The 25,486-nt window shown below is 33.5% G+C and overlaps 1 protein-coding gene across 3 annotated transcripts in view; it reads left to right on the top strand.

Moving 5' to 3' along the window:
• The window catches only part of CSMD3 (CUB and Sushi multiple domains 3), a gene marked incomplete at its 5' end in the record, with an annotated part of 578,503 nt that overhangs the window by 503,261 nt on the left and 49,756 nt on the right, over positions 1–25,486 (top strand). For 2 of the 3 annotated variants that reach the window (XM_083859670.1, XM_083859668.1), the window contains 7 exons: positions 108–254; positions 3,266–3,454; positions 7,418–7,603; positions 8,897–9,091; positions 10,769–10,942; positions 22,162–22,335; positions 23,507–23,680. In XM_083859670.1, coding sequence (XP_083715796.1) covers positions 108–254; positions 3,266–3,454; positions 7,418–7,603; positions 8,897–9,091; positions 10,769–10,942; positions 22,162–22,335; positions 23,507–23,680 — 1,239 coding nt within the window. The remainder of the gene's footprint in view (positions 1–107; positions 255–3,265; positions 3,455–7,417; positions 7,604–8,896; positions 9,092–10,768; positions 10,943–22,161; positions 22,336–23,506; positions 23,681–25,486) is intronic. The other variant, XM_083859669.1, reaches the window with a different exon arrangement.

The raw sequence follows: 25,486 nt of genomic DNA, 5'->3' as shown, positions 1-25,486 counted from the left end.
GAGGATGTTTTGCATGTATATTAATTGTGTGCATATGGTTTGTTGTATGTTATTTTAAACTTTGTAACTCCTTTTTTCCTGCTTTTTTATCCTTCCTTTGTACCAAGGACCAAATAGTCATAGCCCATTACTCATATCTCTCAGCGGGGACTATTCGTCTTCTCTAAATATAACCAGCAATGGCCATGAAGTATTTCTCCGGTGGTCAGCAGATCATGGAACCAATAAAAAGGGTTTCAGGATAAGATATATAGGTATGCAAATGTGACTTTCTATAATGTGCATAAAATTTCATTGTACAACATTTGTTTATGTGAAAAGGGTAATATAAGCTATGTTTCGTATCCTTAATTAACCAAACTGAAAGGAAATCCTACCTGTTCTGTACACATGAACCTAATGACCCTCATCTTGTGAGGAAAAAACCCCCACACGTGCTCCGTAGAGAATTAATAAAAGACAGGGCTTTAAAATGGCATAAGCCAGTATTAAAGAAAAAATAAGCAGCTTCCCCCTTCCCTCTCCCATTTATTTGCACTTATGTGCATCTTCTACTGGGGTGCTTTTCTAACTAGGTCTTTATACAATTCACCATTAAGAATTTTGGTGGGACAGGGGAAAGCATTGCAACAAGGCAGGACTGAACACCTATAAAGTGGAAAGCCCCTTAAGGGTTGAACTCTTTAGTTTAAGGTTCAACAGAAGCAGCAACCAGCATTAAAAGCCAATATTTTCTGTATTATTAATTCAAATAGTTTGAAATAATTGAAATTGATTAAACATATTTTGTATAGTGTGTGGAAATGGTACCTGACAAAGTTAGATTTTAGTAAAATTGCTGTTGTGGTTTGAAAGCAAAACGAGTGAGAGGCTCCAAGTCAGAAATACAATTTAATAAGAAGAAAGGTCAAAAGGTAAAATAAAATAAATGCAATAATACAAAAGACCACTGACAGAGTCAGAATACAACCTGAGCAGGGTGGTGGAAGCAGTCCAGATGAGGTGCTCTTCCTGAAGCAGTGATCCTGTAGAAAGGTCTGGTAGCTCTGGTCCTCTGGGAATCCAGTGGGTAAGGGCTGCTTGGACTGTCCCAAATCCCAGATTATATCCAGGTGAGAATGTTTGGCTCCTCCCCCTGGGTGGAGCATCTCACAATGGGATGATGAGTTGTGAAGTGGGTCCTTGATGGCCCATTAAACAGAGATAACTCCTGGAGGGAGTTACCTGTGAGTCATGGGCAAGGCGTTGATGGGCCATTAGCAGAAGACAGCCCAAAGGCAGGGGGCCTGGGAAAGCACTGCCCCACCTGGTTTAACAGTTCATGAAGATGGTGATAGAATAAATACTTTGTGTACATCCTACACTACAACCCAGGACATTTGCTTTTACAGAATTATCATATAACATTTATTTTAATGGAAAATTATTTTAATTAGTTTAGCTAAAGGGAAGAATACTATGGATTGTATCTGTATATATTAGAGAAATTATTGGCATAAAGCTGTTTCATTTCACAAGGTGGATAAAGAAATAAAGAATAATTATAAAATTCTTTCTGCTGTGTTTTTTTTGGTTTTCCTCACTTAAATTTTGGCTCCTTCACAATTGAAGAAATATAATTAGGATCATATATACTGTGAAACCGTATCAGTATGAACTTTCCCTTTAGGAGAGGACAGTTTTCTCAGACTTAAAATGTTTGTTGTTCATTAGGTAAAATTCCCTGTTTACTAGAGATAAAATAACGTATGGTATCAATTTTCATTTTCTGTATTCGCTTTTGGATCTGTTAAAAGAGAAAGAAGAGAAAATTTTTCGAAGTCTTTCCTTACAGACAGTGAGAGAACTGTTGAGTGGCAGACATGAAATATTTTCTAGTGATCTGTTTCACACAGAAAATACTGGTATAATTTCTTATACACTAAGGTAGAGGTCTCTGTATCTTTGGTTCTTTCAGGAAAATACAAGTCAGGAGACCTTTAGCGTAAGGAAGAAAATGCTTTCATAGTATGTGGTCTGAAAGATATAGCAGTAGTTCTGATTCTGCTCTTTGCTTTAAAAGGTTTAATAAATATTTGTTGTAAACAAATAACTATATGACTCCATTGTGGTCAGAGAAAGGTTTCACATGAGAAAAACATTGACCTGAAGAAAGTCATGAGACGTGGAAGAGTCTTCAGAGTGATACAAGCACAAGTTCTGTATTTGCCTGAAAAAAATAAATATCAAGTTATTAATGTTCCTTCAAAGCATAAAGGAAGCACTTGGAAATAAACATCCAGCACAGTTTTCTTTTCTAAAAAAAGGAAAAATAGCCTTTGTGGCTAGCAGCCAGTAATCAAATTAATCAGAGACCAAGTTAAACTTTTACACAAATAAAAGTCATCCTAAAGTGGTTACCAGGTTATAAGAGCCTTCTGGTCCACTCCTATTCCTTAGCCAAACTTAAATTACTTGGTACTTAATGAACAAGGGAGAGAAAGGAAACATAGTGAGTAACCAGTAATTAATGTCAGAGTCATTAAGTACATAAGTAATTTCAAAGTATAAAAACTGTAAATCTTAGAGATATTTTTTGCTCTCATAATGAGTTATGATTTTTTACATAGTCTCTAGGTAAGACTTCTGTAAGACTTAATATGTTCAAAATAAATCAACAATTAAATGCAGATTCAGTATTTTTTGCCAAGGATTTATGGTGAAAGTCATAAATATCATTAAAATCTATTTTAAATGTTTTACTTCCTGTTAGTTCATTGTATCACAGAACTTAAAAGATAGAACTTATTTAGTACCAGAAAGAAAGGACTATTTAAAAAGAGTTATGTTCAGAAGTATTAGTTGTTTTCTTCTTTTGAAAATTTGTATACTACTGAAATGTATATAATTGCAATAAATTTCATCATAAAACTAAAGGTCAGTAGCTTATTAGATATAAAAAGAAGATGGTAAAAAAGCAAAAAAACAAAACAAAAACCACTACCCAAACCCCAAAGCTATAGCCAATCATAAGTGAGCTATCAGTGGGTTTTTTTAAGGCTACTGAAACCTGAATCATGTAAAGAGCTTATAAAAGCTCTGTTTTTATCACCTTTGTATTTTGTAAAATTGGTCAACGCATGCATTATCAGTACATAAAATACAACTTTTAGTAACGGATTCTCAATGTCCAGTCAGATGCGTGCTGAGTTAAACAAGAATCTCTCAAGAATTGTTACCTGACTTCTAAACCCACATTTTACTGACTCAGTATTTCTGTTTGAAGCTCTGTACTGCAGCACGCCCGAGTCGCCCCCACATGGTTTCATTGTCAGTCAGACGGGCGGACAGCTCAACAGCGTGGTTCGCTGGGCCTGCGACCGCGGCTTTCGCCTCATTGGGAAAAGCACTGCCGTGTGCAGGAAGTCTCCATATGGGTATTACTCGTGGGATGTTCCAGTCCCAGCCTGTCAAGGTAAATACTATTATTTTTTAAAAATTTATATACTCTAAGAAACTTTCTGATGTAAGCCATCAGTTTTCTGACTTAAAATGAATAGCAGGGAGATATTCCATGGTCATACTTCTGTGCCAAAATTTTTTCAACGTCATGAAAACAAATGTAGCTTTAAGAAAGAATATTTCAAGAAGAGTTAATAAGACTGACATACATGAAACACTGCTTTAACATTTATTGAAGAATATTTAAGAACTTCATTTTAGTCTAATAATAATTTGTAAAGTGCTGGTGTTCTTTGAGAACTAACATAACTAAGGTTCTTCAAGGATTGTGCATATTTTTATGTATATCTTTGGAAGTGGAACTATGTTCTGAAGTTTGTGAAAAAGGAATAGATTTTAATATTTTAGTTTGGTTAACAATATTGCCCAAGCTGACATATAGTGACCAAACATTTCTGTGATAGATCCATTTTTAGGGCATTTTGGATATTTCCTATTTGTCATTTTTTCCTGTCAAAATATCTGATGTGGCAATAGCTTTTCCTGATATTTTCTCATGTTTTCCCCTAACAAAAAGGTAATTTTCATAGAATCATACAAGGATTTGCTTGGAAGGGACCTTAAAGATGTAGTTCCAATCGCTTTGGGATGGGCAGGGACAACTGTTCACTCAACCAGGTTGCTTAAAGCCAGTCCAGCCTGGCCTTGAACACTTCCAGGGGTGTGTGGAACGCATCCTCAACTTCTCTGGGCAGCTTTTCTGTGCATGTTTCCAAAAATGTGAAATTCAGCTCAAAACTGCTGTAAACTAAAATGTCATTGGGTGACCCTTGGGAGAGCTGTTGTTTATATAAAAGTCTGTTATCAAGCATTGCTGCTTTGCGTCTTGTTTCTTAAAAATTTTAGGTTTAAGGGAGGGATGTATTTTTCTTGTGACACAAGATCAACTGTTAACATGGATAATATGACTTAAAATTTATCAAGTCACTAGTGGAGATTTTTAAATACTGAAGGAGTAATTAATCTCAATGGTAGATACAGAACGTCTCAGGCTGCAGCTAGAATGTGTCTGATATATATATTACTGATTGGTAAAAGAGACAAAATGTGAATTATGTGTATTACATGAATAAGCAATATTCTACAGTTTGTTGGTGCTTGGGATTGTAATCAATGCTGTTTACAAGTTGCAAATATTTTGCAAATGAATATTAATTTTATGCACTGCTGGATAGTGGCCCTGATGTAACACAGTGGACATTATTCAGGCAACTCTTGTAATTGTCTTAGAGTTCTTATTATCATTAACATGCTTTTGAAGGAAGAGGTTAAGCTAGGCCAGTTATCTGTAAAGAGTGTTATTTGCTTGGTTATACAAGCATATAATTATCATCTTGGAATGGACAGATTTGCTTAATCTGCAATCCAAGCTATTGAGAAATTTAAGAAGTAATAAACTTGGTCACATGTTTTCATTTAGTGTCATAGAAGTTGTTTCCTTCTTTGGTGATGGTAAGTGAAATAGTAGTTATATCAGATGTTTGGTAAAAGGTGGAAGATGGACATCCTCATTTAATTAGTTTATCACTTTTTTATCTCACTGGGGTCATATCCTCATACCCTCTGGAGCTTTGAATTCAATTAAAGTTTCTTGGGATCTTCAATTTCTTTATCACAGATTTCTTATTTTCTTCTGAATATGTGTTTGTCTCTAGTTGCCAATAGATACTGTGACAGTCATTAGGTCTATGGCTGCCAAGACAGGCTGACAGCAAATTAGAAATAGTTTTCTGTGATCTTTTCAGCAGAGTGTGTCTGTATGGTGATTTTTTGGGTTTTCTTTTTCTTAAACTTCCATGTCATATGCAAGGGATTTTTTTATGGCAAAGCAAGAACAATTTAACATAGATTCTTACACCTGTGTTCTGCAAGCTGTTATAGGATTGGTGCTTTACCTGTGTTTAGCTGTGATTATTAGCTTCAGTACTGTGCCACACAGTTGTTGTATTGCTTATGAAGCAAATCAGTTTTATGTCAGATCAGCTCCCAGTAGGGGCAAAAATAGATTACACTCTTTTTTTTCCTCCAAGTATTTATACATAGTCTGAGAGGATTAACCTTCCTGTGTGGGCATGATAGGTACTTTCTTAGGGCTCAAGATTTGACTTCAAAGTAAGGTACTTCAGACTTAAATGTCTAAGCTCTTTTTTTCACTTCTCTCTTTTTTTTTTTTTTTTTTTTTTTTTTTTTTTTTTTTTTTTTCTTTTGGATCTGACCTACATTAGATAACTGGTTTTAGAATGTGGAAAAGGTTAGTTTTTATTCCCAAAACAGAGAGAGCATTTTTTTAGAACCAGATCTTCTCTCGGCACATTATTTTTGTTAAAGAAAAGAAACAAAATATTAGCTTATACTTTTATTTGCAATTTTCAACTTTCTTCTCTAAGAGATAGAGGAGTCAGCAAGGAGACATCCTATGCTGGATCTTTTTCTCAGGAACAAGCAGGGGCTGATGAGGAATGTGAAGCTGAAGGGTGCAGTGACTGAAAAATTATAGAGTACAAAATCCTTAGAGCAGTGAGAAGGGTGGATGCTAGCTAGCCTTGACTTCAGAAGAGCAGAATTTGGCTACTTCAGGGATTTGTTTCATAGACTACCACAGAATAAAAGCCTTAGATTTAAAAGAGGACCAAGAAAACTTGTTAATAGTCAAAGGATCACTTCTTCCCAGCTCAGAAATGTTTCATCCTCAGAAATATTGTAAAAGAGAAAGTCAGGTGGAAACTTCAGGACACCTGCCTGGATGAGCAAGGAGCTCCTGGACAAAACAAAATGCAAATACAAATCCTAGAGAGGGTGGAAGTGAGGACAGGCATCCTGGGAGGAATACAGACCAATTGTCCAAGCAACTGCGGATGAAGTTAGGAGAGCTAGAGCCCTGATAAAATAAATCCATCCATGGTTGTCAAGGGGAACAAAAACAGCTTTTAAAGATATATTGGTGATAAAATGAAGACTAGGCAAATAGTGGGTCCTCTCCAGAAGGATACAGGAGACCTGGTTACCTGGGACATGAAGACAGCTGAGGTACTCAAGAGTGGTTTTGAGTCAGTCTTTGCTGACAAGTGCTTCAGTCTTGCTTCACAACTCATGGATGACAAAGATGAGGAATAAAAGACAGGAAACCAGGAGAGGGACTTTTCACAAGGGTATGCACTGATAGGATAGATAGGATAGATAGGAATGGAATAGAAAGAGGATCAGTTCAAATTACACATTAGGAGGAAATTCCTTACTGTGAAGCTGGTGAAGTACTGGAACTTGTTGCCCAGGGGAGCTGTAGCACCAAACCCCTGGAAATGTTCAAGTCCAGGCTGGACTGGGCTTTAAGCAACCTGATATAGTAAAGGATGTTCCGGCCTATTGCAGAGGGATTGGAACTACATCTTTAAGGCCCTTTTCACCCCAAGCCACTTTATAATCCTATGATTCAATACTTTCAAAAGGGCATTTTCTTTCTGCTTTCCAGTTGGAAAAAATAGAATGTTGAAAGGTAATTTTAGTGATTTGCCAGAGGTCAAAAAGTACAACTGATGGAAGAAATCTGCGCATAAACTATATTTGTGTTTCTGAGACTGGTGCCTTATTAATTCAACTATGCTGGTCATATTTTTTCCCTGATATTTTCTATTACCTTTTCTTTATTATCATCTTCATTTTGAATTGTTAGCTACAGACTTATGAGCCATTGTTCTTATTTTTTACTTCCTCCATCAAAATGCAAAAGCTTTATTGGATTTAATTGCCTAAAATTTTAAGAGAATTTATTTGCATGCTTAAAACACACATTAATAAGTTGAAAATTAATTTTTATTAATTTAAGGCTAGTAATTTTGCTATGCATTTTGCAAAGCTCTCTGAGGTCAGTGGAAACTTATATTGGAAACATAAAAACTTTGTCTTTCTCTCTACTCAGCAATATCTTGTGGAATTCCTAAAGCTCCACTAAATGGTGGGATATTAACTACAGATTACTTAGTTGGCACCCGCGTTACTTATTTTTGCAATGATGGATACAGGCTATCAGCCAAAGAGCTTACCACTGCAGTCTGCCAGCCCGATGGAACCTGGAGCAATCACAATAAAACACCTCGCTGTGTAGGTGAGTAACAGGGAAAAAGTCTCTGGTGAGTGAAAACCTGTCTCTACATTTTGTGTATTTATCCAGGGCACAAATCTTCACATGACTTAAACTTTCATCTTCAGGTTACTTTAATGTATGAACTATTGCTGGTATTAAATTATTATGAAATGTATATATGAAGTACATGTAACTAAGACATGCTGAAACTTAACAGCATAAGCAAAATAAACATGCTAGAGCTCATAGAATACAATCAAATGAATAATTAATTTACAGTTAAATCAAAGTTAATGGTTGCAGAGGTTTTCTGCAAAAGTCATCTCTTCAGTGAGAGCTGCGCAATTCATATACTCTTAACAGACCCTTTTTACTATACAGAATTGCAAAACCTGTGATAATTGTTTGAAACTGCTGCTTATGATTATATTCATCCCACCATTGTAGTCCTACACCATCTAAACTTGGGGGAACATCACTGCAGAGAAAATACATTTAACTCCCAAAATGAAGTGGATATCAGCAGTTACAAATGGGGTATGAGTACTCAAGTGATGTAAGAGCTGTACAGGGATGTCTGTGTCTCATGCACATTAGGATTTGAATTATCTCACCCAGTGAAACTTGGAAATTAAAGAAAATTAAGACTGGAGTTTTTTTCAAGGATTCCCCCTTTCTCCTTTTTTTCCTTCTTGTTCTTGAAAATTTCATTCTGTCATGAATTTTCCTCTTTCTAAAAAAACAATGAAAGTAGAGAAAAAAAATGATGGGAAAAATCATTATGCTTCTTATACTATTGTTTATTCTATTAGTGTTGTAGAATGTTTTTGTTCCATTTCTCTAGGAAAACACTTCGAATAAAGAAATGAGACAAAAAATATATAGCTGTTGAAAAAACAATTTGGATATGGATATTATTTTTTTCTGTCACTAATGCGCAGCCTCTCAAAGAAGTCTTTCATATCTCATAGAGTTTACCTGGGGTAGAAAAGTTTCTCCATTTAAATATACTTAAAATTTTAATAAAGATTCTGATGCCTGATGTAAAATGACACAGAAGGTTTGCATGTAGTGAATTCAACCATGGTATAGCTCCTATCTACACCAACTGTATGACTCTGCATACACCATCCCTTCTCTTTCTGGATGACTATTAATTAAATGAGACAACTCCTACCTGCTAATCACAGCCGTAGTTTTCAGAGATTATGTCACTGTGTTTAAAATACATTTTTTTTATTAATAATGGTACAGATTTTTCCAATTTGCCTCTACTAAGCCACCAATAACTGTGTCTTTTTGTTATTTTGGAAGTTGTTACATGTCCGAGCATCAATTCTTTTACCCTGGAACATGGAAGATGGAGAATAGTGAATGGTTCACACTATGAGTATAAAACAAAAGTAGTTTTTAGCTGTGATCCTGGGTATTATGGTTTGGGACCAGCATCTATTGAGTGTCTCGCTAATGGCACCTGGAGCTGGAGAAACGAGCGGCCTTACTGCCAAAGTGAGTACATGCTGTATCTGCACCTGCTGTACAGATTTCATGAAAAAATATTTTATTGAGTGAACTAGAAATTAACTAATTTAGTATTCAAAATTGTAAATTAGAAGAAGTATTTCTTGGCTGGAAATACTGGGTATCCTAAGGGTTGTTATTTACAAATATGATACATTAGATTTAGTGACAAGGACATATCTGTAGGCACACTTCTGGAGCTTAAAAGTCTCTAAATTTATAAAGGTACAAAGAGAATATTTTCCTATATGTTTATTCTAGTTCAGGAATGCTGTAAAGTCTTGAAGAATGCAAAACCTTTGTATCCTGTCTGCACACTTGATAAATAAAATAATCTTTCAGGTAGTTACCATGTAGTGTGCATTTGCACATATCCACATTATTCCTACCATTAACTGGTATGCTGATAACCTGCAATAGTTAATTAAATAAATAAAATAAAATAGTTAGACATTTAAGCCAACTAAAGATCCAGCTATAATTGTGTTTCCCTCCCCTACTGCTGTGAAAAGCATGTTTCTTTATAAATTTACATTAAAACATCTCTTTTTCAAAACTGAGGGTTTGGTTACACTTTGAAGCCTCAAAACTTTCTTTTTATGGAACACGGTGTGATGTACCCTCTGACAGAGTGAGACACAACAGTGCTTTTGATTCCTCAATCAAAAATGTGTGTATCTGCATGTTTATGTATAAATAAATAAAAAATAAATCTAAAAAGTGTATAGATAAGCCAGATAACTGTGGCTTAAAATACATTCATAATTTATTGACAATATATATGGAAAAAAAAAAAAAAGAGGTTTAAAAATGCAATTTCAAAAAGAGATTAATTATACTGGAAACTAACCTGAATTTTGAGTTCTTTATAACTGGAAATGTAATATATACTTTAAAGAATTTTTAAAAGGTAATTACAGTATTTCATCCCTGCTAGTATATGTATATGTCTGTATCTATAGCTCTCTCTATATATACTCTACATACTAAATTTGTATTTGTGTCTCTTTTTTGCTTTAAAAGACAAACTTCTTTTAGCTATGTTTTGAGAAGCTTTGTTTGAAATATTGTGACGTTTTCTTCTAGGTGTGAAGTCTACTACCTAATTTCTGCCTTTTACTTCCTACTAATATTTTTTTTAATCATTAAAAGAAAACTGACAAATAAAAATATTATTTTGATTTAAAAAAATGCTTCAGTTGTAAATAAATAGCAAGATATTCCGTCTATCATTCACTCTTTATAAAAAGTGTGAATGGTAGGGTAAGCATTTCATTATGAGCTAGAAGATCAAAATGGCCCCTTCCCAAAGAAGCATAACTAAATCTGATAGCAATTGTTATGTTCCCATATGCAGAAAATACTTGATAAACCCAAGGTAATTAAACAACATTTAATAATGTTCTGAGTGGCTTTTTTAACTGTACAGAAATTATTTTAATTGTTCTTTCCCCTCCCTTAAGTGTAATTTCTGGGGAAGAAATAGTTTTTGTTTGCAGGTTTTTAAACTATGATTTCTGCAGATTTCTCCAAAATACTTCAAGGTGTGAAATTTATTTATTTGACTGACTGGTTGATAAGTATTTTTGGTTGATAGGCATTATTGTATATGTGTCTGTGATTCTCAGCTGTATACTTATATTTTATTTTCGTTTTACCATGAAGTTATTTCCTGTGGAGAACTTCCTACACCTCCAAATGGGAATAAGATTGGAACTCAAATCACATATGGATCTACAGCTATATTTACTTGTGACTCAGGATACATGCTAGTTGGCTCTGCAGTGAGGGAATGTCTGTCATCTGGACTCTGGAGAGGAATTGAGACCAGATGTTTAGGTATGGATACTATTGTCATGACTTGTCCATTTTCTTTCTCTCTAAGAGACAAAAGTAAGCAAAGTGATCTGCTTATCTTTTTCTATTAGCAGATACATTGAAGAAAGCTCTGCATGTGTGTGGCTGGGCTGCATTGTTTTTCTCATCAAATTAGAACTATGTTTATATATTCAAAAAATTTAATATCTTCACAACTTGCAAAATCTGTGTTACTGTATTTTTGTATATGTCTTTAAAGTAGAAATATACATAAATAGCAAGACTGATTCCGTATGTGTCAGCTCTAATACATATCCTCAGTAAAATATCTACATAGTAGATCTGAACAAAGTGGTCGTGTCATAGAAATGAACTATGTTCTTGAAAAGATACAGAAGGAGGGGGAAAAAAGTTTTTGGAAACTTTGACAGAACCACTGCAGCCTTATTTCTGAGAGAAAGCCACTATCCAGACACTTTTGACAGAATTTGAGAACCTTTACTTGTACAAGGTTAGGCATCTTCTCTCATTTACTACACTCAGACATCGTTGCGTGAATTATATATGAATAAAATGAACACATTAAACAATTTTAGGGCTTCTTTCTGATTCTTATCATATGTACGTAGAGCAAGGTTATTTTATTTCCTGTAGAGGCATGGGTTTTAACTCAAATTTTACCAAAATTTTAATTTCAGTTGAAATTAAGAGTATGGTAGTATTCTGATTTAGGATAAAATATGTAAGTCATATTGTATCTTGTTGTTTGTAGAGGCATGAATATATAACAGAGTATTCATAAACTGATACTATCACAAAACTGAATTAGTAAATACATTAAATATCGGAGTTTGTAGAGATTGCCATTCGCCTTTTTAAACTACTTTTCATCCCAAATAATTTTCGTCTGTAAAACAGCACTTTTTGCTAATGTTCACTTAAGTGAATGACTCGTGAATGAGGAAAAAGTGTTGCTTATCAAGCTACAAGTCTGCAGCTGGAATGTTCCCTGACATACAGCAGAGAGGGATAGAGGCTTTGTTTATGTTTCACTTATACAGTAAAAAACCATTTAATAGAGGAGGAGGAAAAAAAAACAACAAAAAAAGATCTTGATGTTTGATATTCTTCATCTTCTAAATTGTCAGCAATTACAAGATGTTCTAAATCTAAACTTTTGGAGCACTATAGTATGTACATAATCAAAATGTTCTGCTTTTTTCTTGTTTGCCTGTTTGTTTGGTCTCATTTTTACTGATTTTTCTGCAGAAGTTTCAGCTGTTGAAGTTTGGAGAAATGTGGAGTTTTCTTCAGAGAAATATTAATCTAAAACCAGATAAATTGCATGCTAATTGTAAATAGCTCCTTGGAAAATACTTGCATTTAAGAATTTTGCTAAAATAACTTTGTGCAAGTAAAGAGCAGCACAGAATGAATTGAATTTCGCCTACATATGTCTGTAGAAACAAAATACTAATATAATTTAATAATAGTAACAGATTACATAATCCTTACTTGCAACTTAAAAGAGGACCCCTACTTCTCGGAAGAGTTTAATTATTATTCAGTTCATACACTATATTGTCCAGAAATAATAAATAGCTAAGAAAACAACTATATAACTAGAGGAGAAAAACAGTAATCTAAAACACACATATTGTATCAGACTTATAGCACTGTAGTAAATCTTATTCATATGTGTAAAGGTTTATTGTGGCAAATTGTTGAAGACAGCATGAAAACAAGTATTATTCAGAAAAATTAGAATATACATCATATAGAGCAGGCAAAAAATGTATACCTTGCTGAAAACAAAATAAAACAAACCCAGAAAAGCTAATGGCAGGGCAAATTTATAAAAGGGAGAGAGTAGTGGCTGCCATAATTTCTCTTGCAACACTGCTGCCCAGTCTGTTACATCACTGTGATGTAGTGATGTATACTATGGTCCTGTAGTGTGCAGGAATGAGCCCCCTGTAGACTCAGAATAACTCAGTTCAATTCTTGTTTCTTCCATAAGTGATTTGAGACTTAAGATAGCTGAGTCATTAGCTCAGCTAATGACAAATCAGAAATAAGAATTTTTTTTTAAGGAGGCTGTTGTCAGAAAGGAGAAGAAATGGAGGACATTAGAGAAGCATTAGAATGTGGGAGAAAGGAGATCAAATACAGCAGGAAGGCCTACAGAGTGGGTATTTTACCATTCAAGAAATGAATTTTTGTGCAACTTTTCAATAAATTTCATTATCTACTTCCTATGTTTCTGTGCTCTCAGTTGTAAACATTTTCTATCATTTATCTTAAAACCTTTCCACTTTTACTTTCTGAAAAATGTAGTTGTTCTTGGACTGAATTGATTACCAATGTATTTCTGTTTTAAATTTTGAAGATGCCCTTAGGAGTACACTTAAATGATACATATGAAATTCTATAGAATAACATAATTCCCTTTTCAAGTATTTTGTTTAAAAATGCCATTACTTTTTTTGAAAGTGCTATTGAAATAATTAAGTTTAATTGTTGTGTTAGATAGGCTGATTTTTAATTCCAGGTGTGTATGATTTATAAATTTATGAAAAGTGGAATAAACAAGAATCTAAGTATCTGCAATAGAACTTTAAACTATTCTGTGGTGAACCTAATCAGATATAGATGAGAATTTTAACTGAGGTAAGCTTTAGATCACCAAAAATATTGACTAAAATCCAACTTATGTTATTCCAAGACTTATTGTGAACAATAGTACATAATTTTGATGACAGCCATAATAATGTGAGAATATGATGATAGGTTTCGCAGCTCTTTTTTGTCTTTTATCATTCTGGCTTGTTTTACTAAAAGATGGATTATTTATGGATAATGAATATGTGGGAAAAACTAGAGCACTTAACAGGACTGCCTTCTATTCTCAATTTCACTTTTTTTTCTTCCTTTAAATAATACCTAAATAACAAAGTAGCACTTCATGAGTAAATCACGTTATTATAATAGTTGGAAATTGACTTCTTAGTCCTTATCCTCCATAGCTGATGAGAAGAAACAATATTCAAATTGGAAAAGACAAATAAAACAAAATAGAATAGAGCTTCTGAAGTAATTCTATTGTTGAAGTTTTAAAAGCTAAATGTTTCAATACATTTTATTGTGAAAAAATTACTTAAGTATTTTAGAATAAAATAACAAGCAAAGGCTAAAACCATGACAGTTGTGTCTCCTAGGTTACAAACTGTCTTTCACAATTTATTATGCTTGATCTTATTCTATACTGGTAACATTGAAACCGTCTAAAAACCCTGAGAATAAACCCTGTAATAAACCCTGAGAAACATTAAGAAACGTGGAATACTTTTACTGAATATCCTACTTATAAAAAGAGACTGACAGATCTGTAATTTTGTGAATCACATTTTCCTCTTGGAAAAATACTTAAATATTCAACAAGAAATTAATTATTCTTTTGTCTGTTTACGTGAAAACTTTGTATATTTACCGTATTTATAGATTACATATTTACGATTTTATATTTTGCATTATTTCCTAAATTTATGGCATTAATTTTTCTTCTTTATTTTAATGTGAGGAATAACATTGACCATAAAAAACATATTATAATACTTCAAAAAGTTTTGATTTTTTTTTTTAGTATATTTCTTTTCATGCCTGTAATCAGATATTTAGTAAACTGGTAATTTCCTAGAGTAGAAATAAATCAGGTCTACTTTAATGACTCTGTAGTACTTTAAGATAAACTTTAGAATTAACTAGTATATGAATAGTGAAAAATATTTCTTACGATTTTGCTAACGCTGACTTTTTTTTTTTCCCCACTAAAGGATTTTTGAGGGTATTTTTTGCCTTTTAAATAGTTTATGTATTATTTTGGCTAACATTTTAGACAGCTTAGTCAAAAACACTTAACAAAATAAAACTAACAATAAAAAGTATAGACTGCTTTGAAAAGCCTGTTAGGTACAGTTCTTATATATAATGGAGCAGCTCTTTTCTTAGATTATTACAAAGAATTCTGATTTCTTTCTAGAACTTTACTCATTGTTAATGTAATGTACAAAATTCCATACTTCTCTTTGGGGGGTATCTAACTGAGCATCTCTCATGCTAGTTGCATGACTGATAGTAATTTTAGAAGTTATTTAGACATCTCATCAATGAAAACTACATGGAAAGACAGCAAAATATGATTTTCAACGAATACTTAAACTCAGAGGAAAGATATCTTATGCACACTTTGCTTTTTGGTCAGTTAACTCCAGGTTTTTGCATTTCTTGAACTTGTGATTCTATCCTCTTCATCTCAGCTGTACAACACCTAACACTTATTTCTTAATTCCTTCTTTCTCAATTCCTCCTGACATCTAAACATCCTGATAAAACAGACCTGTTGATATTCTCTTCCTTATTTACCAAAGGTAATTGCTGTTATTTCACACAGGATAGACTCAGCAACTTCTGGAACAATAGTGTAGTTCAGTTCTGCACATTAGTATTAAATCTCAAATAAAGATAAACTATGAAATATGATTAAAATTTTAATGCTCTGTAAGATCTCATATTTTGTTATTAATTGTGACACGGATAAACAATGTTAATTCATTTCATTTAGAGAACACGTTTATAAAGTGTCCCTATGCAAAAATGCAAAAATGCAAAATGAAGTTTATTTGGTTAATAAGGCATAAGGAAATGTGGTTCCCATGCGTGGCTAATACTAGAGGAGCTTTCAGTAAAGGCAGATGGATAGAAGAGATGAGGTGTTTAGGTTACTGTGTACAATAAATGTCAGCATTTGCACTTCCCAAACAATAATATCAGGAATACCTTTCATCTCTTCTCCTGATAGAAAGGCTACACTACACATACTGTATCTTTGTCTGAATTTAAAAAAAGTCTATCAGACTGAGCAGATCATGAAACAAATAATTGATTCTGAATTACCTACATCTGCATTACATATGGTTCAGAGAATTTTCCTTGGACTATATCTAGTCTAGTCCTCTGGGCTAAATGCCATCATTACTCATATGGTACTAAGTTGTCAAAAAGACCTGTCAATAATTTTGACTCAAAAGGAGATGGAACACATTTTGTGAACCTAGTTGAGCTTCTCAGTGTGCTTCCTCTGAAAGGGAGCTAATTTGCTCACAGTAAAATCATTCCACACATATAAGATTTAGAAGGAAGATCTGAACCAAAATTCTGATGTGAACACAAACTTTGATGTATTAGCTGGGGAATATTTATCCCAGTTTTACCCAACTCTTTTTTCCTTACAAAAATACTGGTTAAAAATGCTAATGAGTCATGGTTGGCAGCTTGTTACTTCTAAAGGAAAACCCAGTTATCCATCAGCTCTGTAGACAACAGTGCTGTCAATGGAGTTAAAAAAATAGCAGACATACCATCTGGGGCAAAGCAACTATGTAAGCTAACAGCAAAGATTGTTCAATACATTAATCTATCAGTGATATTTTTTAAATTTTCTCAATCAGCTTTCAGTCGTGAAAGGTTTCTGTGTCTATGTATGCTCTGAAGTGTAACCTCTCTGCCACTGTTTTCATACTTGAAACTTCTAGAAAAATATGTAAGCAACTAACTTCTTCATCTTCACTATTTTTAAATATCTTTTTTAAACTCTTGGTATTTCAATTAAGGGGGATTCTGTATCTCCATTGTTACTGAATTAATAAATCTGGAGTTAGCCATATGCTTCTCTTTTTTCTTCAGTACTACTGTATAATAATAACTAGACTTTCAAATTAGGTATATGATGTTTCATCTTTAAAGAATTATTCAGCTGTTTCAATGAATTCAGCAGAGAACTTCCCTCTGTGGGCCATGGATTAAAAAAGATTTCAAATAACTTTACCATTCATCTTGAACAGTTTTAGTACAGCTTGAACAGCTGTCAAGATGAGGCTCTTCTGAAAATAGCAAGAGAAATGCCCCAAGCCCTGTTTTGTCCTGGGCTATGCCTTCTTGTATCTTTTATGGAATGCAAGCCCTGTTAAGAAGAAAAAAAATGCCAGGAAATAATTCTTCCCTTTTCAGCTGAGGTTATCTCGACAGGTTAATTAAGTTTGTTGAATAATAAATAACATAAACCTCTGATATCAATAATACATTGGTATGTAGATTTGTTTCACTACTGTGCTCATGTTTGACACTACTGACAACTAAAATAAGCATAGGTATGTTTTTTGCCATTTAATGTAAAGATTCTGTATTCATTTATTCCTGGTCTTTTCATCTCATAGAACGACCTGCAGAAAAAAAATCTCATTTACAGCTATGGTTTCTGAGGTTCTGACACTAAGTTATTATGCTCATTCTTCATTGCTAGAGCAGGATTTCATGTCAAATTAGGTAATTTATTTGGTGCTCACAGGTTATTAATATCCTTCATTCCCAGTCTTTGACCAATTTTGGTTTTTAATAATATTTCATGCAATGATTCTTCTCAAGTTTTGCTAGGCTGGAAATTGAGAATATTATATTACTTATTTCTCCTCTCAAACCTGCTGCTCAGTAAAACCTTAATATTCAGTCTCTTTTAATACCTTTTTTTTTTGTAATTTTCACTCGTCTTTGCAAAAGTTGTATCTTTTGATTCAGTTATAGGTTACGTTAAGACCCACAAGTTACAGGTTACATTAAGATCCACAGGTCTCATCTAGATTCATAGAACTGCTACAAAATCTTTTACATCCATCTCATAGAAAAAATGGAACTAAGCTTAATAGAAAAATGTTAAAAGTAAGAATTCTGCTATGATTCATGAGAAAAATAAATAAACACCTTACTTTTATAAGAAATGCAAAAACCCCAGAATAGAATTGAAGAGAAATTAAGTAATAATTGCTCTTCCAAATACAGATGTTGATGGTGATAGATGTTTTTGTTGGTTTGACAGGTGTTTTGCTTTTTCTTCCTCTATGCTTTTTTTCCTCTTGATATGGGAGAAGTAGTGATAGCAATAAGTTATAAATACTATAAGTTGAGATCTTTATTTCCCCTGGCAGAGAACATCTCTATGAATATGTAAAGTAGAGTGGGGAAATAAAGCAAAAAGTAAAATTCTGGAAAATATTAATGATCTCTGACTTTTTTGGGTCTTAGGGGTTTTACTCATCTGCATGAATCAGTGAAAATTCAAGTAAAGTTCTCCAATGTTCTCTTAACAAGAATTATGTACAGCATTATATATACTTTTCATAGCAAATGTAGTGAACTACTTACCATATGCATCTACATGACAGTTGTCAATTATTTTATTTGAAAATAAAACAAATAATGCTGAACCCATCATTTTTGGGTGTTGGATTGTTTCAGTTTTGTGGGTTTTTCTCTTGTTTTCCTTTTTTTTTTTTTTTTTTTTTTTTTTTTTTTTTTTTTTTTTTTTAATGTTTGGTTGGGTTTGTTTTTTTTTTTAAGATCCCTCAGTCACATTAAACTTCCTCTGGAAAGCAGAGTAAAAACTATCAATAATTCCTGCAAATTTCCAAGTTTTTGTTTGTTTCTTTGTTTGTTTAATTTGTTGTTTAATTGTTGTTTTAAAATGTGACATAAAAATGTGTCACAAGTCTGCAATATCCTGTTTTTAAATGTTATTTAATCATTAACACTGTCACTGACTGATTTAGAATTCTGTTATGACAGAACTACAGTTTTAGAACAGCTTTATAATATTCTTCATTAATTCAGGTGGGGGTTTTTTTTCAGGTTAGAAATTTTACATAGGGATAGAAGTAGTGTCTACTGTTTCAAAAAAATATTTTAATTGCTAGTAATGGAATGTTCACAATTGGTTATGCAATATAGTTAGTGCTCCAAAGAGATTGTGATTCAGAATGGGAGGAAATAATCAAGACAGAGGGATTTGAAGTAACAATCATAGAACATCCCAAGTTGGAAGGGAATTTGAAAAATCATCTGATCCAACATTTATGGCAAAGGGAGCTGAGATGGGATTATCTAGCAACCTGTTTAGTCACATTTGGAAAACATCTGGTGATGTAGACTCCCATCACATCCCTGAAGAGATTATTCTGGGAAATGCTTGCTCTTACTGTCAGAAGAATTCTTTCTTACGTCATGATGAAACCTTTCCCAGTGCAGCTTGCACCCATTGTCCTTTGTGCTCTCCATGTGACTCCATGTGAAGAGAGAGCCTCCATTACTTTTGTATTGTAGCCACTCTTTAAGTACTGGAACACTGTGATGAGCCCTGGCCCCCAGCTGAGCCTTCTCTTCTTCAGGAACTAATGCGTTCAGCCTTTCCTCACAGGAGAGATTTTTCACCCCTTTGATTATTTTCATGACCTGCTTTTGCAGTCTGTCTGAACCTTTCTGCATCTTTCATGTGCTGCTGGCAAGCACTGAGTAGGGTGAGATGATCACACTTCTACCACAGCTAATGATGTTTCTCCAGATGCAGCCTAGGATCCATTTTGCTTTCACTGTTGCAAACACACACTGGTAACTCAGGGTCAGCTTCTTATCCACCAAGGCCCACAGGAGCCTTTCAGTGACACTGCTCCCCAGCCACACAGATCCTGGCCTGTTCTGGGCTCTTTGGTTCTGTCATCCCAGGGGTGGAACCTTGCAGGTGTTTTTGTTAACCTCATACAGTTCTTTCTTGCTTGTCCTCCAGCTGTCTAGATCTCTCTGAAAGATCTCTTTCTTCTCACATTTGTGCCTCACCACCAGTCTGGTGTCATTGGCAAACTTGATGAGGCTGCTTTCAATCCCATCAACCAGAGAATTTATGAGGATATTCAATGGCATGGGGCCCATTACTGATCCTTAGGGAACCCTGTTGTGGTAGGCTTCCAGCCTGGATGAAAACCATTGATCACTACACTCTTAGTGCAGCCTGTTAATCCATTCCCCACCATCTTGAAGACCACCCACCCAATCTTTATCTTGCCATTTTGTGCTGGAAAAGGCTGTGGGAAATGGTGTTGAATACTTTGCTGAATTTCGGTAAGCAACATTCACTACCCATCTCCTTGTATATAGTAGATGTTGAAGAAAGTCAAAGGAAAGAAGAAAAGAAAAAAAAAAGAAACTCAAAAGTCAAAAGAAGTCAAAAGCAAGATCTGAGAGGTTTATGACAATGAAAGGAAGTAGGGTAAAAGGATGAGATTTTTAAATTACTTTAAATTTTCTGGAGCAAGACTGGGACATTACTGCAAGACATACAGATGATTTGTAATTGATTTTCACTTGTTGAAGTTGCATGGGTTTTGTAAAGTCTGCATACAGCTGCAGAAACTGCACTGTGATTGCAGTTACCTCACATGTTGAATTGCTTCAGTTTTATTCTCTCTGCGCAGGAAACAGATTGACCTTTCTGGTGAAGTATTCTGCTTCCACTCTGCCATAAAGCAACACTAAATTCTTAATTAAGAACCAAGCCATATATTTTAATTAAATGGAACTAGAAAAATATTTCCTTGAACACGGTCTCAATCACTGCAGACTGTCTGGTTGCACTTCTGATAGAAACTAATCTTTTACTGCTCAGTTTTTATTCCTCATCTGGTTAATCCTGTTTATAGCCAGAAATATGGTAGGATAGGGAAATTAGTTCTTTTGGAGCATGTTCAAAAAAGTCTTCTGCATGCTGAATGGATTATGAATTTCTTGTAAAATCAAGAAACACTGACAAAAAAAAATAAAATTAAATGTGTTATGTTATCCTAGAAAACATAATTTTCATGTTTTTTCATGCCTGTTTTTTACATAAGACTGAGAGAAATAGGGAGGGAACAAACAAATGGTAATATAGCCTTAAACAGTACTAGATCTGGACTTCTGGTAACTACACAGAAGTCAAATTGCAATCATCAGTTTAATATATCTGGTGGTTCATATGCTACCAATACTGTAAATTCTGATAGATTTATGATGATTCATACAATGAAATACAATACAAAGCTCAAATTGTAAGAAAATGTAAGATTTTAAATTTTTTTTTTTTTTAGGAAATTTCTACCCCAAACGAATGAGGCAAAATGCAGACAAATACATGGGTGTATTAGAAGTGTTTAAAATTTCAAAGGGAAAAACAGTCCAAACCATATTGGTTCTAAATATCTTTTCTTATTACCAATCTTATGCTTTGGAGATTGGTTTGTGGGGGCTATTTGAGGAAAATTAGAAGAAAAAAGGAGAGCAGAGGAGTTTGGGTCGGTGATAGTTTTGGGGTTTTTTTTTCAAAAAATTACTAGCTGAAACACTGCTTATTATTATTATTATTATTATTATTATTGCTTGTCTTACTCTTCTTTTTGCAGTGAATTCTCTACCATACATCACAGTCTTCATGAGGTCGACCACTCTTAGAAGACTTCCTCATTAGAAGACTTTCTTAGATGACAGCATATCTTTTGCTGAATCATAGTGCCCAGTTTCTAGAATTCTTTATGAAAAATAACTACATATAGTTTGTCTTTTTTTCCCAGCCTTTCTGCAGACTAAATGTCTCTTTACGACTTTCATAGTGAAAATACAATATTTCTCCTACTTTGAGAATATGGAGTAAAAGATTAGGCCTAGGCATAGAAAGATTTTTGGTTTCTGTTTTGTTGCCAAAAGATTTGGTGGCCGTTGTGCTGACTGCCTTTAACCAAAGGATCTTAATCTCTTTGTGATTCCACTGTGAAGGAGAGAAATAATAGAAAACATTACAGAGAGTCAAATTCCAGCAATAAATTGCTCAAGTTAATTTTTTTGTATTGGATGAAGGCTATATTTATACTGTCCACATGGATTGATATCTATAATATTTGTATTATTTTTATTTGTGAGGAATTTTTCTAGTTAATTAAATGTATGATGTTTTAATGTTACCTTATTCATTTAATCATAGCCAAAATAAAACTAAGGTAAATGATACATAGTTTTTTTACATGTTACAATAAAAAGGAATTATTCATTTTTTAAGGAAATTTGATTATATATATGACATTTAGTCTCTTTGCTACATCGTCTTTTTGTAATTTTTTAATATTTGTAGTTATACCTATACAAATGCAGGATTGCAATTTTCACCAATCTAACAAAAATAAAGTTTTGAATTACGTCAATAAAAAAAATCTGGAAAGATATTCAGCATTTCTTTATTTTAGTTAAGGAGGTTTATTTAAATTTTCTATGGCGTATTTACTGATATGTTTTTCTTTTGTTTTTCTTTTTTTCTTTACTATAAATAAATCTAGCTGGTCACTGTGGTATCCCAGATCTTATAGTCAATGGACAAGTAATAGGAGAAAATTATGGCTACAGAGACACAGTTGTTTACCAGTGCAGTCCTGGCTTCCGGTTGATTGGCTCTTCTGTAAGGATATGTCAACAGGATCACAACTGGTCTGGTCAGCTCCCGTCCTGTGTGCGTAAGTAAGCATGGAAACACAGACTGATTTATGTCACAGGGATGTCTGTGTCAAACAAGGTGAGGATTGAATGATCCTCAAAAGTATGGGGCCACAGAAAATCTATAATTCATCTATCAGGTGGAGTCAAGTATTGTCACCTGAAATTTCCACCGCATCTTTTGGCTACTGAATATCTGCTGTTATGGATATGAAAATTCTTCAGAAAGTGATAGGCCTTATGAATGGCCCTACTCAAATTTGAAAATGGCTTTATGACCTGTAGTGGCTTTTGGAAATATTTAATATATATTTATTTTCTTTCTTTTAGTTAGAAAAATAAATGAAGTTGAAGCAAAATGTCAACAATGCAGATTAAAATGTTTTCTTTACCAAACTGTATTTTCTTTTATTCTTCCTCACAGAGATACTCATACTTTGATTTGTGGTTTTGGGGATCATTTGAGTGAATATTGTGCTTTATTAATAAGGTCTCTTTTGCATGATAAATGTGTCAAGCCATCACATGAAAGACTTTTAAGTAATAACAGAAAATGTATTTAATTTAAGAAAATTTGAGATTTCTCTAAGCACTTTAAAGTAAATTACCGCTAGTTTTCGTGTTCAATAATAATAGTATATTGAAACTGTATTAATTGGATTCCAAATATCCTACAGCTCTATTTTGTGGCCGCAGAAAATAAACTCTGCCTTCTGTAGTCAGGTTTTATATGAACATAAGAAAAATTTCACTGTGCCAATAGTTCTGGGGTTTTTTTTCAAAAAATAGTCCTAAATTTATACCTTCACTAAGTATTTAGGACACAAAGATAAAATATTGAGTTTATACTGAGACAAATTTGTAAGAAATAATACCTGAGGAACTAAGGCAATGAAATACTTCCTTTCAATTTTAGACTATACATAATGAAAAACTAGTGCTTGCTTTTGTCCTGCTCCTTCAGAAGAGTTTTCTTCATTTGCTTTTATTACTGCATGTCAAATTCTACTCTGGTATTTAAAAATTTAAGGAAGTTCTTGAACATGAACACATCATGGAAAGTATGCAGTGTCTTATAATATCAAAACTTGAAAATGCTATTATATAATTATTATCTTTTTGCATAATATATAATGAAAAGTGATAACATCTTGCTCTATTTTTGGGGTTTTTTTGACTGTGCTATGCTAGCCGTCAGCTGTGGTCACCCTGGTAGCCCTATTTATGGAAGAACAAGTGGAAATGGTTTCAACTTCAATGATGTTGTGACATTTTCATGTAATACTGGTTATGTTATGCAAGGACCTACCAAAGCTCAGTGCCAAGCTAATAGGCAGTGGAGCCACTCACCTCCAATATGCAAAGGTAAGAATGCAGCATTTACAGGTTTCTAACTAAATGTTGTAAAATTAAGGCTGAAAAGTAAACAGAGGGTAAAGGAACACAAGACAAAGTTATTCCTCTCTCACCAACAGAGAGACCGATTAACATAATAATCTTATTATTAAAGATTTTTGTCGTTCTATGATTTTTTTCACTCAGGTTGCCAGGATAATGGTAGCAGAGAAACTTTCTTGCCTATAGATTGCCTATAGATTGTATTGCTTTATAAAAAATTATTTCTACAGGTTACTTAAGCAAAATTATACTGAGGTAATTAAAAGCTTCAGTACTGAAATAATTTTCTCTGAATTTTTAGCCAACATAGTTCTAACAGAAACATAAGAAAACCTATTTTTTCCTTTTACCTTTCCATTGGTGCTTCACTGAGCATCTTGACTTTGAAAATTGTTATTCTAATCCATTAACATTTTCCATTTGTGTTGGTTCTCAATGCTTCTAGATAATATATATAAAATTCTTTCACTGAGAAAAATAATACTATGAAATCAGTCCTGTTTGAATTTTCATAAGCCATTTTAGGAAGGTTTTGTCAACTCTGTATTTTTAAAATCTCTTACATGCTTTTTAAATAATCGGTTTTGTTTAGGAAAATGTACTTTTTGCTGTAACCTGCATGTACATATGCAGAAATTCTACTTATTGTTTACTTATTGTCTTTTCTTCAGCTTCTGTGGATTTTTATCTGTGCATAAACTAAATCATGTGTTTTTATAGAAGTTTTATTGATTGTATTTTCTTCTCAATAGATATTCTCTACTTTAATTTGATCACTTTGCCCTAAGAGATATTGCCAAGTTTACAGAACTTAAATTTCTAGGGAAGTTTTCATTAATGAAAAGATATTATTTTCTGAATTTATAATACTAAACATGTACTATGTGTTTAGGGTACCTACTTAATCTCATATTCAATGGAGTTGCTATCAGTCACCTTGGTATTCTCGTATTGCAGAGTAATGTACCAAAATACTGGCAACTTGCAACTGCAATACATGCAACTGGCATGTAGGGATTGATAAATAAGTTGATGAGGTTACTCTTTGAAATTTTACACAGTCCTGAAATTGTATATTGTATATTGGTTTTAGAAGAGAGTTTAAAAACAAAAAGAACTAATCTTGAGTTGGGTATCGTTAATCATATCTCCAGCATGCAGTGAAATCCTTTCTAATTAATATGATTATGTTTTATTTGCTTTGAAGTTAATAATAATAACAACTCTTACCCTGCATATTTAAAAACTACCAAAACTGCAATATTATAGAAAAGGCTGAACACTGTTGTGAAGACTTTGCATTTGTCCCATAATTTTTTCATATAAATTCAGCAGTGCACTTGCTGTTGTTATATTATTTACAACTTGGTTAAATATCTAGTTTCTTAGCCAATCATAACAATCGTGGGAAACTATTAAAATGGTCAAAATTCCTTGTGTTCTATTTCAAGTGCTCACTACTCCCGAATAATGAATAAATTCTTTTCATTACTTTAACTGAAAATGAATATGAGTATATGCTTAGTAACATGAACATGGACAACATTCTCAGGCACATGGTGTGATTCTTAGCGCTGTCCTGTGCAGGATCAGGAGCTGGTTTTCAATGATCCTTGTGGGGGAAAAAAATAAAGAAAATAAGACAGAAATGTAGCTCAGGCTCTTGTCCAGGAAAAATAATAAAGTTCAATATTGACCATCAATGTAGCTAACAAATTGTCCTGTCCTTTACTGCTAAAGAAGTCAAACACAAGCAGAAAGCTATTTCTGTCC

Source organism: Zosterops lateralis (genome assembly GCF_965231275.1).
Source record: "Zosterops lateralis genome assembly, chromosome: 1".
Classification (NCBI taxonomy): domain Eukaryota; kingdom Metazoa; phylum Chordata; class Aves; order Passeriformes; family Zosteropidae; genus Zosterops; species Zosterops lateralis.
This window is presented reverse-complemented; position numbering and strand designations above follow the sequence as displayed.